Source organism: Natrix helvetica, assembly GCF_964273705.1.
Source record: "Natrix helvetica genome assembly, chromosome: 2".
Classification (NCBI taxonomy): domain Eukaryota; kingdom Metazoa; phylum Chordata; class Lepidosauria; order Squamata; family Natricidae; genus Natrix; species Natrix helvetica.
The window spans coordinates 294119630-294135257 of record NC_138552.1 but is presented as its reverse complement, the minus strand read 5'-3'; the positions used below and the strand labels follow the sequence as shown (position 1 = coordinate 294135257).

At 46.0% G+C, this 15628-nt stretch overlaps 1 protein-coding gene and 1 long non-coding RNA gene across 3 annotated transcripts in view; one reads left to right on the top strand and one right to left on the bottom strand.

Annotated features, from left to right (window-relative positions):
- RPH3AL (rabphilin 3A like (without C2 domains)) overlaps positions 1 to 5591 on the top strand; it is a 41162-nt gene extending 35571 nt beyond the window's left edge. Inside the window, exons 8-9 of one of the 2 annotated variants that reach the window (XM_081945490.1) lie at positions 1148 to 1315; positions 4725 to 5591. In XM_081945490.1, coding sequence (XP_081801616.1) covers positions 1148 to 1315; positions 4725 to 4759 — 203 coding nt within the window. In that variant the 3' untranslated portion in view covers positions 4760 to 5591. The remainder of the gene's footprint in view (positions 1 to 1147; positions 1316 to 4724) is intronic. The other variant, XM_081945489.1, reaches the window with a different exon arrangement.
- LOC309388304 overlaps positions 1 to 15628 on the bottom strand; it is a 276665-nt gene that overhangs the window by 96823 nt on the left and 164214 nt on the right. The window lies entirely within an intron of this gene.

Below are 15628 nucleotides of genomic sequence, written 5' to 3'. Positions count from 1 at the left end.
ATGTAGTCCTTGATTTACAACTTCAATATTTATGTGTGTGTGTGTGTGTGTGTGGTGTTTTCGTAGATTTTCACGGGTGTAGGTATGCTGGTTTTGTTGTATTCGGGTCTTTTCCCATGTAAGATTGAGATTGTCTTTGCAACATTTCAGCGAGATCTCACTCGCCATCTTCAGGCTGTGGTCTTTGGCTTTAAGCCATATATATATATATATACAATTTTATTTTAAAATAAACAATCCATCTTCCATTACACAGTGTTTTGCCTGGGTACAAATATCTTGTGCAATAACAATTACAACGTACAACCATACTCATTATTTATCTGCTCATGTTATGTTCTGATGTACATAACATATCTGATACTATAACAATCCTCTTCTTAAATTATTTAATTCTATTAATATATTTTCTTTATTTCACAAATCTACTTTCATGTCTAACTTTCATATTTGTTCTCTAACCATCCGTAGAATAGTTCCCATATACTATCACATTCAGTTTGCTCCTTCTTTTTTATTGCAAGTGTTAGTCTATTCATCTCTGCACATTCTAATATTTTCCTGATCACATTCTCATCCATAGGAATCTCTTCACTTTTCCATTCTTGGGCAAATATAATCCCTGGTTGCTGTTATTACATGGATAATCAAATATACATTTTCTTTACTTATCACCCCAATTGAGCCCAAAACTTCTTGTGGTTGTTGTTTTTTGCTTTGACTGTGGAGATGGATTTTGGTTGGTTCATTCATTCATTCATTCATTCATTCATTCATTCATTCATTCATTCATTCATTCATTCATTCTCATCGTGGATGGTAGCCCAGTGGTTAGAATGCATTATTACAGTATAATTCTGCTCACTGCCAGGAGTTCGATCCTGACTGTCTCCAGATCCACTCAGCCTTCCATCCTTCCGAGATGTGTAAAATGAGGACCCAGATTGTTGGGGGTAAGAGGCTGACTCTGTAAACCGCTTAGAGAGGACGGTAAAGCTCCATGAAGCTGAATATAAATCTAAGCGCTAGTGGTATTCAATTTTGTGTTTTGATTCACTGGGATTTTGCCCTACTAGCTTCCTGTCTAACAATAAGGCTGTTTTTCATACTCGAGATCACGTTTAAAATTCATTTCTGCTTCCTCCAGTTTCCAGTGGCGAGGCTGCCCGATCGCCAAGTGGGAGCACCGGGCGGACTCTGGGAAGCACCAAATCGGGAAGCCAGAGCAGTTTGGGCAGCGAGCGATACAGTGCCCCGGAAGGCTACCAGAGTGACCGTGAAGATGGGGATAGCGATACCGTCCGAAGCGCTCCCGGTAAGTAGGGCAAAGAAAATTACCTTTTTTTTTCCTGGCTAGGGACGGGAGAAAAACAGACTAGATTTGGTTGGGAGAAAAGTGGGTTATTAGAGGTCGTCCTCGGCTTACGACCACAATTGAGCCCAACGTTTCTCATGCTGAGTGAGTTTTGACCCATTTTATGTGCTTCCTAAGTCAATCTACTGCACGCGTTAAATCAGCGGTCACCAACTGGTGGTCCGTGGACCTCTGGTGCTCCCTGAGAAAATGTTGGTGGTCCACAGGAAAATGATTTGCATTTTTTATATTGCATTAAATCAAGGCTCTTCAAACTACGGCCCCCACAACGTGAGTGACACCTAGTTGGCCACGCCCACCTAGTCACATGACCACCTGGCCACACCCACCCAGTCACATGACCACCTGGCCACGCCCGCCCAGCCAGTCATTAGGCAAATCATAATTAGCGGTCCACGGGATTTAATATTATGAATTTGGTGGTCCCTGAGGTCTGAAAGGTTGGAGGCCCCTGTGTTAAAAGAATGATTTGGTCATTAACCGAGTTTGGCTTACCCTGTTGACGTTGCTTGTCAGAAGCTGGCTGGGAAGTTTGATCTTATGACCCCGGGGATGCTGCAGTGGCCGGAAGTGTGAAAAACGGACATAACTCATTTTTTTGAATGCCATTGTAACTTCAAACTGTTGTCACTAAACGAGTGGTTGTAAGTTGAGGGTTACCGTATTTCCCCGAACATAAAACCCAACCGGAAAGTAAGCCCTAGCATGATTTTTCAGGATGCTCGTAATATGAGCTCTCCCCCCCCCCCCAAATAAGCCCCAGTTAAGATTATCAGCCAGACGGAGGCATCCAGTACCGTATTTCCCCAAAAATAAGACCTACCATATTTTTTTGTATATTTTTCCCTCAAAAAAGAGGCTGAAAATCTGGGTGCGTCTTATATACAATACAATATAATAGCAGAGTTGGAAGGGACCTTGGAGGTCTTCTAGTCCAACCCCCTGCCTAGGCAGGAGACCCTATACCGTTTCAGACAAATAGCTATCCAACATCTTCTTAAAGACTTCCAGTGTTGGGGCATTCACAACTTCTGGAGGCAACTTCCGTACCACTGATTAATTGTTCTCACTGTCAGGAAATTTCTCTTCAGTTCTAAGTTGCTTCTCTCCTTGATTAGTTTCCACCCATTGCTTCTTGTTCCTGCTTTCAGGTGCCTTGGAGAATAGCTTGACTCCCTCTTCTTTGTGGCAACCCCTGAGATATTGGAAGACTGCTATCATGTCTCCCCTGGTCCTTCTTTTCATCAGACTAGACATCCCCAGTTCCTGCAACCGTTCCTCATATGTTTTAGTCTCCAGTCCCCTAATACTGAATATACTGAATACAGCATTTTTTTTCCTCCCGAAACCCCTCCCCCTTCACCAAAGTGGCCGTGCAGAGCCTTTAGAAGGCTTTCAGAGAGTTCCTGGGGGCTGGGGAGGGCAGAAATGAACAGAAAACAAGCCATTTTTTGCTCAGTTTTCCCCTCCCAGCCCGCAGGAGCACTCTATAAGCCTCCTAAAAGCTATCCATGCCCTTTTTTTGGCAAAAAACAGGGCCGTTTTTTGATCGTTTTGGGGGGGTTGCACCCCCCAGGAGCACACTACAAGCCTCCTAAAGGCTATTCGTGCTCTTTTTTTGAACAAAAAGGGGGCCCATTTTGGTCAAACCTTGGTGCGTCTTATTCTCCGGTGCGTCTTATACTCTGAAAAATACGGTAGCCAGAAAATAAGCCCTAAGGCAGGGGTGTCCAAACTTGGGAACTTTAAGACTTGTGGACTTCAACTCCCAGAATTCCCCAGCCAGCAGAGCTGGCTGGGGAATTCTGGGAGTTGAAGTCCACAAGTCTTAAAGTTCCCAAGTTTGGACACCCCTGCCCTAAGGCATCTTTTGGAGCAAAATTTAATATAAGACCCGGTCTTATTTTTGGGGAAACATAGCAGTTGCATTGAAGAGTGACTGGAATAAAATCCTGCTACGCTTTATCCGTTCTTGGAAATGACCGAGCCCTCTTGCTGGGGTGTGAGCATATGGGTGCTTTGACTTGTGAAATTGCATACACAAACATGCTGCTTTGTCAAGTGTCGGGGGAAGTGATCGGGTGCCCAGGCAACTCGTCCTTGTAGGTCCAGAGACCATGAGCCTTCTGCTCAATTAAAAGGATTTTAAGCTTTATTGGGATCTCAAGTAAACAGAGATAAAAGGCATGAGATAAAAATGACACAACTTAAAGGTCTTTAACGGAGCTTGGCAAAAGGACTTTGTAACCGTATTATGGTCAGCTTTTTGTGCCCAAGGAGGGACTAGAACTCACTATCTCCTAGTAATTGGCCCAAAGTCACCGCCAGTTTCCATGCCCAAGGCAGGACTATAACTCACCGTCTCCTGGTGATTGGCCCAAGGTCATCCAGACGGCTTTCATACCTAAGGCAGGACTAGAACTCACCATCTCCTAGTAATTGGCCCAAAGTCACCTTGCCAGTTTCCATGCCCAAGGCAGGACTATAACTCACAGTCTCCTAGTAATTGGACCAAAGTCATCTAGCCGGCTTTCATACCTAAGGCAGGACTAGAACTCACAGTCCCCCAGTAATTAGCTCAAAGTCACTCAGCCAGCTTTCATGCTTGTGAAAAGACTCACTGTCTCCTAGTGATTGGCCCAAAGTCACCCAGCCAGCTTCCATACCTAAAAGGCAGCACTATAACTCACAGTCACCCATTTTCTAGTCTGGTGCCTTCATCACTGGACCAAACGTGTTCTGGAAGCTCATCAGAAGGCATCAGGGCTTGGAGCAAAAGTTCCATATGCAATTGCCAGCTGAAAAAACAGTTCCTAACATTTTGGACCAATGAATGTTTGCAAGGGTTCTGCAGGGCAAGATCCCAGCTAAAACCTCTACCCGCCATCCAATACCCAAACACGGTCGCTGTCCTTTCCCAAAGTTTTTCTGTGCGCTGATATGGTTTCAATCACATCCTGAAAGCACACATCCAGGTAACTTAATTCAGCAGGATTCATTAACCTCTCTTTATATATAATACAACACATGAAGTAAATATACCACACCAAAACAGGTTTTTCCAATGTGGTAAGCAAAACACAAGCAGAAGAGGGGAGTTTTAGTTTCACTTTCAGAGCAGCAGGTTAGTTTAGAGCTCAGCACAGACTCAGAGCTACAGAGTTAAGTCACGCCCAGGCTCCTAGCTGTCTCCAGCAAATACTGTTTCAGTTTCCAAACAGCCCTCCTTGGGCTGACCTGTTGCCACGTCTATCCAACCCATGCCCATTGGCTCACCTGTTGCCATGTCTATTCCAGTCTATGAATATTGGTACTCTTGACACTTTCCTGTTTTCCTCTTCTTAAAAAGCGAGAAGACGCATCTTGAAATGTCGCTGGCGATGACCGATCTCCAGAGCTTGCGGCCTTTATCCTTACTCACTTCCCGCGTTGCTCCACCGAGGAATTGGAGGAAGAACACACACCGTTGCCCACGTGGCCGACAACAACCCTGCCACTTCGGTCCTCCTCTGCCTTCATTGGTTGCCAGCTGATCTGTCTTTTGGACACCCAGGAATAGCTCCCCCAAAAAAGGAGCCTTAAAAATTCTTGCAATTGGATTTTCCAACTAGGGTGGTGTTGTGTTGTGCGGTGTCGTGTGTGGGGAAAAAACCTTGGATTTAGACCACAGGTGAGGAGATTCCTGCATGTTCCCCGAAAATATATATATATATATATTGAAAATGGCACAGGGAACAGATAGTACTTGGAATTCGGGTTCTTGCACAATATTGTCTCACATCTGCACATCACGAAACACCACACTGATTTTCGTCCCGGGTGGATTTTTCTTAAGTCATAAGTCATAAGTTTGAATTTATTAGCCGCTCCCTTTCCAAGTAGGACTCGGGGCGGCGTACAATGGGGCATATAAAACATAGAGAATATACAAAAACACATAGGCATACATACAAAACATACATACGCATACACGGACACGGACTCGGAGGAGGTAACAATTTACATCATATAGATAGTTAAAAAACCAGCATTAAAATACCCCAATTGTAAGAACCCAATATACAATTAAAATTTAACGTTTAAAATACAATTTAAAAACAGTTAGGAGGAATAAGAAAAAAATTACGATTGAGCCAGGCCAGATAATTGAAAGAGGTGGGTCTTCAGCTGTACACGGAAGGAGCGGAGATCAGAAGTAATCCTGATGTCACGGGGGAGGTCATTCCATAGGGCTGGGCCCATCACAGAGAAGGCTCTGCTCCTGGGTGTCGCCCCCCGGCACTGTTTGGCGGACGGCACCCGGAGAAGTCCCTCTCTGTGTGAGCGAATTGGTCGTAGGGATGTGTGGGGCAGGATGCGATCCTGCATGTAACTAGGCCCTGTGCCATGAAGCGCTTTAAAGATCATAATCAAAACCTTGAAACGCACTCGGTAGACCACAGGAAGCCAGTGCAGCTCGCGCAGGAGAGGTGTTACAGGGGAGTATCTAGTCCTCCCCATAATCACCCGCGCGGCCGCATTCTGGACCAACTGTAGTCTCCGAGTGCATCTCAAGGGAAGCCCCATGTAGAGAGCATTGCAGTAATCCAGGCGAGACGTCACTAGCGCATGGGTGACTGTGCGTAGGGCATCCCGGTCCAATAAGGGGCGCAATTGGCGCATCAGGCGAACCTGATGGAACGCCCCCCTCGCCACAGCTGTCACATGGTCATCCATGGACAGCCGGGCATCTAGGAGGACGCCCAAATTGCGCACCTGTTCCATGGGGGCTAGTTGGACGCCCCCAATGGCCAGAGATGGAAGCACCTCATTGAACCGGGAGGCCGGAAGCCACAGCCACTCCGTCTTGGAGGGGTTGAGTTTTAGTCGGTTGCCATCCATCCAGACCCGTACGGCCTCCAAACACCGGGACATCATTTCAACGGCCTCGTTGGGGTGGTTCGGGGTGGAAATGTATAGCTGAGTATCATCAGCATACAGATGATATCCCACCCCAAAACCACGGATGATCTCGCCCAGCGGTTTCATGTATGTGTTGAACAGGAGAGGCGAGAGCACCGACCCCTGTGGCACTCCACATGTGAGTGGCCTCCGGGTCGAACTCTGCTCCCCTGTCAACACACGTTGCGTCCGGTCAGAGAGGTAGGAGCCAAACCACCGTAAAACGGTGCCCCTGACTCCCAGCCCCTCTTGCTTTGAGGGTTCCTCCGTAATGCAGGGAGGGAGGGTTGAAGGTGGCCCCACAATCACACCTGCAGCTGGGAGAAGGAAGAAAAGGCAGATGTTCCTCATTAGGAGATGGGTGGGATCTAGAACATCTGGCAGGAAGAGAGAGAGAGAGAGAGAGAGACGGGGGGGGGGGAGGTCCGTTGGGGGCTGGAGTTGGCGAAATCTGAATTTCAGAAACAATTCAGCCGCTGGATTACGTTCGATTTATATAAATTAGGTTCTTTTGGGCAAAAGGATAGAATTTGGATTTTCCTTTAAGAGGGGTGGACTTCAACTCCCAGAATTCCCATTATGACTGGGGAATTATGGCGGGTGGAATTGTGGGAAGCCATACTGGAGTGAGCATAAAACATAGGAAGTGGTGTGCTGTGACTCCTAGAGATGGAGTTCTTGCCTCACAATCAGGAGGCTGCTGTGAGTTCGATCCTAGGTAGAGGTAGATATTTCTCTCTGGGCACAATGAGAATATATCTGCCGAACAAAACTCCGCACTGGCGACATGAAGGGCATCCGGCCAGTAAAACACTTAGCTCCATTCAGTTGCAGACTCCACCCCGCAAAGGATTATGGGATTGTTAAATGATGATAATGATACTGGAGTTAGCCGTACATCCAACTCCCAGAATTCCTCATACTGGCTAGGGAATTCCGGGAATTGAAATCCACCCCTTTTAAAATAGTTCAGGATGAGAAACCCTGTTCTAATTATTATGGATTCCTGAGCACGACCTTTTTCTATTTTTAAAAAGAAAAACTTTGTTGTTGCAACAGAGATTTCTTAAGCATCTTTCTGCATATCTTACGTTGTATCTTGTCGGTTTCATATAAAGTATTTTTTATCATACATGGAGCTTGCTCTCAGGAATATTCTTATTTTAATAGACGAGATTGGTTACAATTGCACCGGATGGGGAAAAAATGGGTATCCTTTTACTTGCCAAGAACGCTTTCATGAGGGCATCCCCCTAGCAACCAGAACAGTGGCGGGCAGTGGTTTGAAAGCAGTATTGCAAGCTGATTCTGCCCACAGCCAGGAGTTCGATGTTGATGCAGCCTCCCATCCTTCCGAGGTGGATAAAATGAGGACCCAGATTGTTGTGGGCAAGAGGTTGACTCTGTAAACCGCTTAGAGAGGGCTGTAAAAGCACTGCGAAGCGGTATATAAGTCTAAGTGCTTTAGCTATTGAAGGTTGACTCTGCCTACTGCCAGCAGTTTGATCCTGATTGGTTCAAGGTTGACTCAGCCTTCTGTCCTGCCAAAGTTGGTAAAATGAGGACCCAGATTATTGGGGGCAAGAGGCTGACTCTGTAAATCGCTTAGAGAGTGCTGTAAAAGCACTGTGAAGCGGTATATAAGTCTAAGTTCTATTGCTTGCAAAGGGAGGGAGGGAGGGAGAGAAGAAGAAAATAAGGAAGGAGGAAAGGAGGGAGGGAGGGAAGGAAGGAAGGAATCCGTGGTGGCACGGTGGTTATAATGCAGTATTGCAGACTCTCTGCCCACAGCCAGGAAGTTCGATCCTGACCAGCTCAAAGTTGACTCAGTCTTCCATCCTTCTGAGGTTGGTAAAATGAGGACCCAGATTGTGGGGGGCAATTAGCTGACTCTGTAAACTCCTTAGTGCGGGCTGTAAAGCACCGTGAAGCAGTATATAAGACTAAGCGCTCTTGCTATTTTTGCATATGTTATAGCACATTTTCAAAAAAGGGTGGGACTTCAATTGCAAGTTGTGATGTCTTCCCTTTTGGGAACCCTCCTCCTCCTCCATCAAGTCCTTATTATCTGCCCCTGGGTACTGTTCCCCCCATCCCCCCATCTCTTGTGTAGGCTCCTTGGTGCTCTCTGAGCTTGGTTGTTTTCTTGCAGACGTTTTATGACCCAACTAGGTAACACCATCAGTGCGAGAAGGCAGTGGGGTTGTTCTCTGTTTACCCCAATGAAGGAATGGCCAGCTCAAACAAGCAATCAATAAATGACAGCCGAATCAAGCATCCGCCAAGAAAACTCCTGGGAACAGTTGAGAGAAGAGCAACTAAGATGATCAAAGGCCTGGAGACTAAAACATATGAACAACGGCTGCAGGATTTGGGTTTGGCTATCTCGAGAGAAGAATTAAGGAGGACTTGAGAGCAGGATTCTAGTACTTGAGGAGCTGTCACAAAGAAGAGGGGGTCAAATTATTCTCCAAAGCACCCGAAGGCCAGACAAGAAACAATGGTTGGAAGCTAATTGAGATAAGTAGGCTGGAATTAAGGAGAAACTTCCTAACAGTGAGGACAAATAACCTGTGGAACAGCTTGCCACCAGAAGTTATGGGTTTTTAACTGGAGGTTTTTAAGAAGAGCCTAGACCAGCGATTCTCAACTTGTGGGTCGGGACCCCTTTGGGGGTCGAATGACTCTTTCACAGGGGTCGCCTAAGACCATTGGAAAACACATATTTTCGATGGTCTTAGGAACCGAGACACCACTCCTCTATGGTTGGGAGGTCACCACAACATGAGGAACTGTATTAAAGGGTCGCGACATTGAGAAGGTTGAGAACCACTGGTCTAGACAGTCACTTATCTGAAATAGTAAAGGTTCTCTTCCTTGAGCAGGGGGCTGGACTAGAAGACCTCCAAGGTCCCTTTCAGATTCATTCATTCATTCATCTACCAAGACAATCTTGCAGACCCTGCTCAAGCATCGCTTATGTGCCACGTCCTGGATAGAAGGGAGTGAGCTGCCAATAATCTTTTTCTGCTGTCCTCACCACTCTCTGCATCGCCTTCCTGTCCGAAGCCATAATGCTTCTAAACCAGACTAATGCAATACGACAGGATGCTCTCAAATCGTCCATCTACAGCAGGGGTGTCAAACTCAAGGCCCTGGGGCCAAATCCGGCCCGCGGGGTGCTTAGATCTGGCTTGCAGGGCTGCCCTGGAAACAGCGAGGGACCGGCCTGTGGTTCCTTTGCCAGCAAAAAATGGAGCTTGCGAGGGCCGCGGGCAGCTCTCCCAAGCTCTGTTTTTGCTGGCAGAGGTTGAAGGAGGCCATTGCAGCTGAAAACGCAGCTTGCGAGAGTCACGGGTGGTCTTTCGGAGCTCCGTTTTCGCTGACAGAAGGTTGCAGGAGGCCGTCGCAGGGGAAAACGGAGCTCGGGAGCCCGTTTTTGCTGGCAGAGCGCTGGGGGCCACCACAGGCACCTCTGACACGGGTGATGTTGAGCTGGCCACGCACCCTCCCACCGAGGTCAAACACAACCCTGATGCGGCCCTCAATGAAATTGAGTGTGACACCCCTGCTCTACAGAAAGTGATGAGGACAGGGGAAGTAAGATGTACTGTATTTTTCGGAGTATAAGATGCACCAAGATTTTGAAGAGGCAAATTTTTTTAAAAAAATAGTATTTGCACTCTGCAGACCTCCCAAAAACGGCCTGTTTTTCGTGAAAACGGGCCCTTTTTTTAAAAAAAAAAAGGGTATGAATAATCTTTAGGAGGCTTGTAGAGTGCTCCTTGGGGGAGGCAAAAACGAGCAAAAAACGGCCCATTTTTCACTAAAGGGGCCTGTTTCCCTCCCCCAAATGGCATGCATAGCCTTTAGGAGGCTTATAGAGTGCTCCTGGGGGCCGGGTTGGGGGGAGAAATTGAGCAAAAAGCAGCCCGTTTTTCGCTCGTTTCTGCCCTTCTCACCCCCCAGGAGCACTCTGAAAGCCTCCTAAAGGCTATGCATGCCATTTGGGGGAGGGAAACAGGCCCCTTTAGTGAAAAATGGGCCGTTTTTTGCATGGCCACTTTGGTGAAGGGGCGGGGTTTCTGGAGGCAAAAAAATGCTGTATTCCGTGTATAAGACGCACCCAGATTTTCAGCCTCTTTTTTGAGGGAAAAAGGTGGATCTTATACTCCGAAAAATACGGTACTTTCCTCATGCAAACACAGAAAATTCAGGTGCGGCTGTACCTGCTTACCAATGTCTCGCTGTTGAGCGACCTTGCTAGCCTACATCCGGCCTCGAACTAAGGGGAAACTTGCCTCTGGAAGTTGTAGATGCTTTATCCCTGGAAGTTTTTCAGAAAAGACCGAACCAACCACCTGTCTGAAATGGCGTAGGTTCTCCAGCTTGAGTAGGGGGCTGGACTAGAAGACCTCCAAGGTCCCTTCCGGCTCTATTCTAATTGATGGATGGATTGAGTGAGTGAGTCACAGTCTGAGAAATGTGCTTGTGTTTCTCCAGTTGCCATCTTCCCACTCGATTGTTAATTCTTCACACAAAGATTGAGCTCTTCACACAAAGGAAGACGAGGCTGGAACCCCTCCACCAGAACTCAGAGAAGCTGTTGAGGAGCCCCCATGCCCAGGATGATGGATTTCAAGGTCCCTTTCCCCCGCCCTTTGCCTCTTGTCTCCTTCCACTTCAATGCCACCGACGTTAAATGTCTCATCCTTCTTCCACTTCTCCGTCAAGGCTGCTTTTGTTAGTGTTTCCCTCCATCCCATCCCCTTCCCACCGTTGGGTAGAAAAACCCATCCAGGGTAATGCGGTACTTAATCATGCCCACAAAGTTGTCTTTTGTGGCTTGCAGCTTGTCATCGGTGTCTGGTATTGAAAGGCGCTTCTTTACCGCACCAGCGAAGAAATATCTCGGCATTGTTTGCACGCCTCATCCGGCAAGCTCTTTCTATATATATCTGCACTTTTTGATCTGCATTCAATCTCAAGGTTTTTAAATAATTGGCTTTCCGCTTCCCCCTTTTATCCGCCCGCAAGCGTACGTATCGTCTTTTTAAAACCTCTGTGCAAAAATTACATTTGCAATTGGTTTTCGCTCGGCAATCGCCACCGTGTTTGTTGCAAACATCTGCCATCAACAGGCACATAGATGTAAACAGTGTCTATATGGGACAAAAAGCAATGGGTGGAAACTATTCGAGGAGAGAAGCAACCTAGAACTAAGGAGAAATTTAGAAAAATTAATCAGTGGAATGACTTGCCTCCAGAAGTTGTGAATGCTCCAACACTGGAAGTTTTTAAGAAGAGGTTGGATAGCTATTTTTCTGAAGTGGTGTAGAGTTTCCTGCCTAAGCAGAGGGTTGGACTAGATGACCTATAAGGTCCCTTCCAACTCTGTTAATCTGTTAAAGGTTTCAAACACGTCCTCCCTTTCCCTTCTGATCCGTTCCTCTTCAGTCTTTTTCGTCACATCTGAATAAACTACAGGTAGGTCTCAGCTTACAGTTATTCATTTAGTGACCGTTCGAAGACACAAGTGCAAAAGTTGAACACATGATCCTTGTACATTACAGTTGTCGGAAATGTGAGTCAGTTGCCCACCGTCGAATTTTCATCAAGTGACCATGGGGATGCAGCAACAGGTTGTAAGCATGAAAAACGGTCATTGGTCACTTTCTTCAGCTCCGCTGTAACTCTGAACAGTCACTAAACAAACTTTTGTAAGTTGAGGGCTAGCTGTATTTGATAGTCTTCATTATTTTATATGATATCATTATTTTATATAAGACGGGACGCTCCAACACTGGGAGGTTTAAAGAAGATGTTGGATAACCATTTGTCTGAAGTGGTGTGGGGTTTCCTGCCTAAGCAGGGGGTTGGACTAGAAGACCTCTAAGGTCCCTTCCAACTCCAGGAAAGCCTCCGGAGTCTGGGGAGGGGAAAAACGGGCTCAATGGGCTTACCGTAAGTTTAGGAACGATGCATTTCTGACTTTTGGAGGGCCTCCGGATGTTGGGTAGGCCTGTTGTATCTGTTTTTTGCCCTCCCCCAGCTCTGGAGAGTTTCCTGAAGTCTGGGGAGGGTGAAAACAGCTTTCCCTGGCACTCCGGAAGGCTGAAAATCAGCCAGCCGGTACACGCATACGGAGCTGACGTCTTACATGCCATCAGATATGGCACACGTGTTATAGGTTCACCATCACAGGTCTATCTCATCCCATTGCTGTTTCATAGCTTATGTGATAGACAGACTTAACAGATGAACAGAGTTGGAAGGGACCGTTTAGGTCATCTAGCCCAACCCCCAGCCCAAGCAGGAGACCCTACACCATTTCTGACAGATGGCAGTCCAGTCTCTTCTTGAAAGCCTCCAGGGATGAAGCTCCCACAACTTCCGAAAGCAACTTCTGTTCCATGGGTTGATTGTTCTCCCTGTCAGGAAATTTCTCCTTATTTCCAGGTTGAATCTCTCTCCTTGATCAGTTTCCATCCATTATTCCTTGTCTGGCCTTCGGGTGCCTTGGAAAATAGATTGACCCCCTCTTCTCTGTGGCAGGTTCTCAAATATTGGAAGACTGGTACCCTGTCTCCCTTGATCCTTCTCTTCACTAGATTAGCCATGCCCAGTTCCTGCAACTGTTTTAGTCTCCAGGCTTTTGATCATCTTAGATAGATTCAGATTAACAGAGTTGGAAGGGACCTTTTAGGTCATCTAGTCCAACCCCCAGCCCAAGCAGAAGATCCTACTACACCATTTCTGACAGATGGCAGTCCAGTCTCTTCTTGAAAGCCTCCAGGGATGAAGCTCCCACAACTTCCGAAGGCAACTTCTGTTCCATGGGTTGATGGTTCTCACTATGAGAAAATGTCTCCTTATTTCCAGGTTGAATCTCTCCTTGATCAGTTTCCATCCATTCTTCCTTTTCTGACCTTCGGGTGCTTTGGAGAATAGCTTGACCCCCTCCTCTCTGGGGCAGCCCCTCAAATACTGGAAGGTGCTATCCTGTCTCCTCTGGTCCTTCTCTTCCCTAGACTAGCCATGCAACCATTCAACCTATGTTTTAGCCTCCAGTCCCCTCATCATCTTGGTTGCAGAATGGAGACAAGTTTTGCTAATCTCCACATTTTTGGGGCAAGAACATCCAATCTACTTTTTTTGTTATTTTTTGGGAAGGTGGGCTGGGGAGGGAGTAGATTTGAGGGTGTCAGGAACAGGCATGTTTTTGGGGGGTGAGGAAAATGAAAAAAAAAAAAACGAAGATGACAGCCAAAACCATACAATTGAGGATTACATATAGTCCTTGACTTAGCATCGTTCATTTAGTGACCGTTTTGAGTTGCACCAGCACTGAAAAAAAAGGGGATTCTTGACTGGTCCTCGCACTTAAGACAGTTGCAACAGCCCCTACGGTCTCGTGATCAAAATCCGGGTGCTTTATGGCACTTGCAGAGTCCCGGGGTCAAGCCTTTTGTGACTTTCCCAGCCAGCTTCTGACCAGCAAAGTTGGATTTGCTTAAGGACTGCGTGATTTACCTCCAATGTTTCGCTTAACGACTGTGGCAAAGAAAGTTATTGGGTGTGACTCTCTGAGCGACCACTTTGCTTAGCAGTGGAAATTCTGGTCATAAGCCAAGGGCCACCCGTATTCCCTTTTTAATGTGCAACTAGCCAATAACCTGCCGTTGCCCAGGTATATATTTGTAGGGGGAAAATGTCCGGACCAAATGTAATTTCTCCACTGCGTGGCACAGTAGAAGCCATTTTATGGCAGTACAGTAGAAGCCATTTGAAGGCACAACAGGCTGTATCTTAACGGAACACACACACCAAGGGGTGTTAGGGGTGTCTTACCCCCACAGTATTTGTTTCCAGAGTGTAAGCCATCTGTGTACCATGTTTGGTTGAAATTGCTTGAGGCGTTCCAGAGTTATGGTGGAAAACACACACACACACACACACACACACACACACGCAGTCATTTTTATATAGGTATGTAGATTCTGCTTTTCCAGGAAAAGCTTAGGAAAAAAAATTCTGCCAATCAGACTCTTACTATCCTCACTTCTTATTTTTTTTCTATTTATTTTCAGACTCTTATTTTCTTCCCCTTCCTCTTTGATATCTTCTCTTCTGTCTGACACCCCCGTTTATTCCTTTCCCGCCCCCCAACACCTCCTCTCTTAATTCCCTCTCGTTCTCACATGTCGAGTCACATTTTCGCTCCATCTCTCACGCGAGAAAGAAAATACATTTGTGTGTGTGTGTGTGTGTGTGTGTGTGTGTGTGTGTGTGTATATATATATATATATATATATATATATATATATATATATATATATATATATATATATATATACATATATATATATATACATATATATATATATATACATACATACATACATACATACATACATACATACATATATATATATAATTTTGCTTTGCACATCTCCATCCCAACTATGAATTCTCGTGTGGGTTTAGGATTGAGGTTTTGGGGTTGTCAGAGACTGGTTGAAATCTCACTTAATGCCGTTGTGTTGAGGAGGAGGATAAACTCCCAAGAAATGCGACGGAGTGAAGAAAAACACACACACACACACACAAACACACACACCTGAAAAAAGATGGGAAGGTAGAATTAATTCCCCATCCTTGCTGCTGTGGGCAAAATATTTCTTGTCAGTTGCTTAACACAGTGTTTTCTCCCCCTTGGCAACTTTAAGATATGTAGAAATCTATTCCCAGAATTCTCCAGCCTGAATGCTTTGAGATGGGTGGACTTCCACTCCCAGAATTCCTCAGTCAGCCTGCTTTGAGAAGGGTGGACTTCAATTCCCAGAATTCCCCAGCCAGCCATGATTTAAGAGGGGTGGACTTCCGCTCCCAGAATTCCCCAGTCTGAATGCTTTTAGATGGGTGGACTTCAGCTCCCAGAATTCTTCAGCCTGAATGCTTTGAGAAGGGTGGACTCCAATTCCAAGAATTCCCCAGCCAGCCATGATTTAAGAGGGGAGGACTTCCACTCCCAGAATTCCCCAGCCAGCAGGCTTTGAGAAGGGTGGACTTTCACTGCCAGAATTCCTAAACTAAGGAGAAATTTCCTGGCAAGTGAGAACAATCAGTGGAATGACATACAATACAATACAATACAATACCAATATCAATACCAATACCAATACAATAATACCAATACAATAATACCAATACAATAATAGCAATACAATACAATACCAATACAATACAATACAATACAATAGCAGAGTTGGAAGGGACCTTGGAGGTCTTCTAGTCCAACCTCCTGCCTAG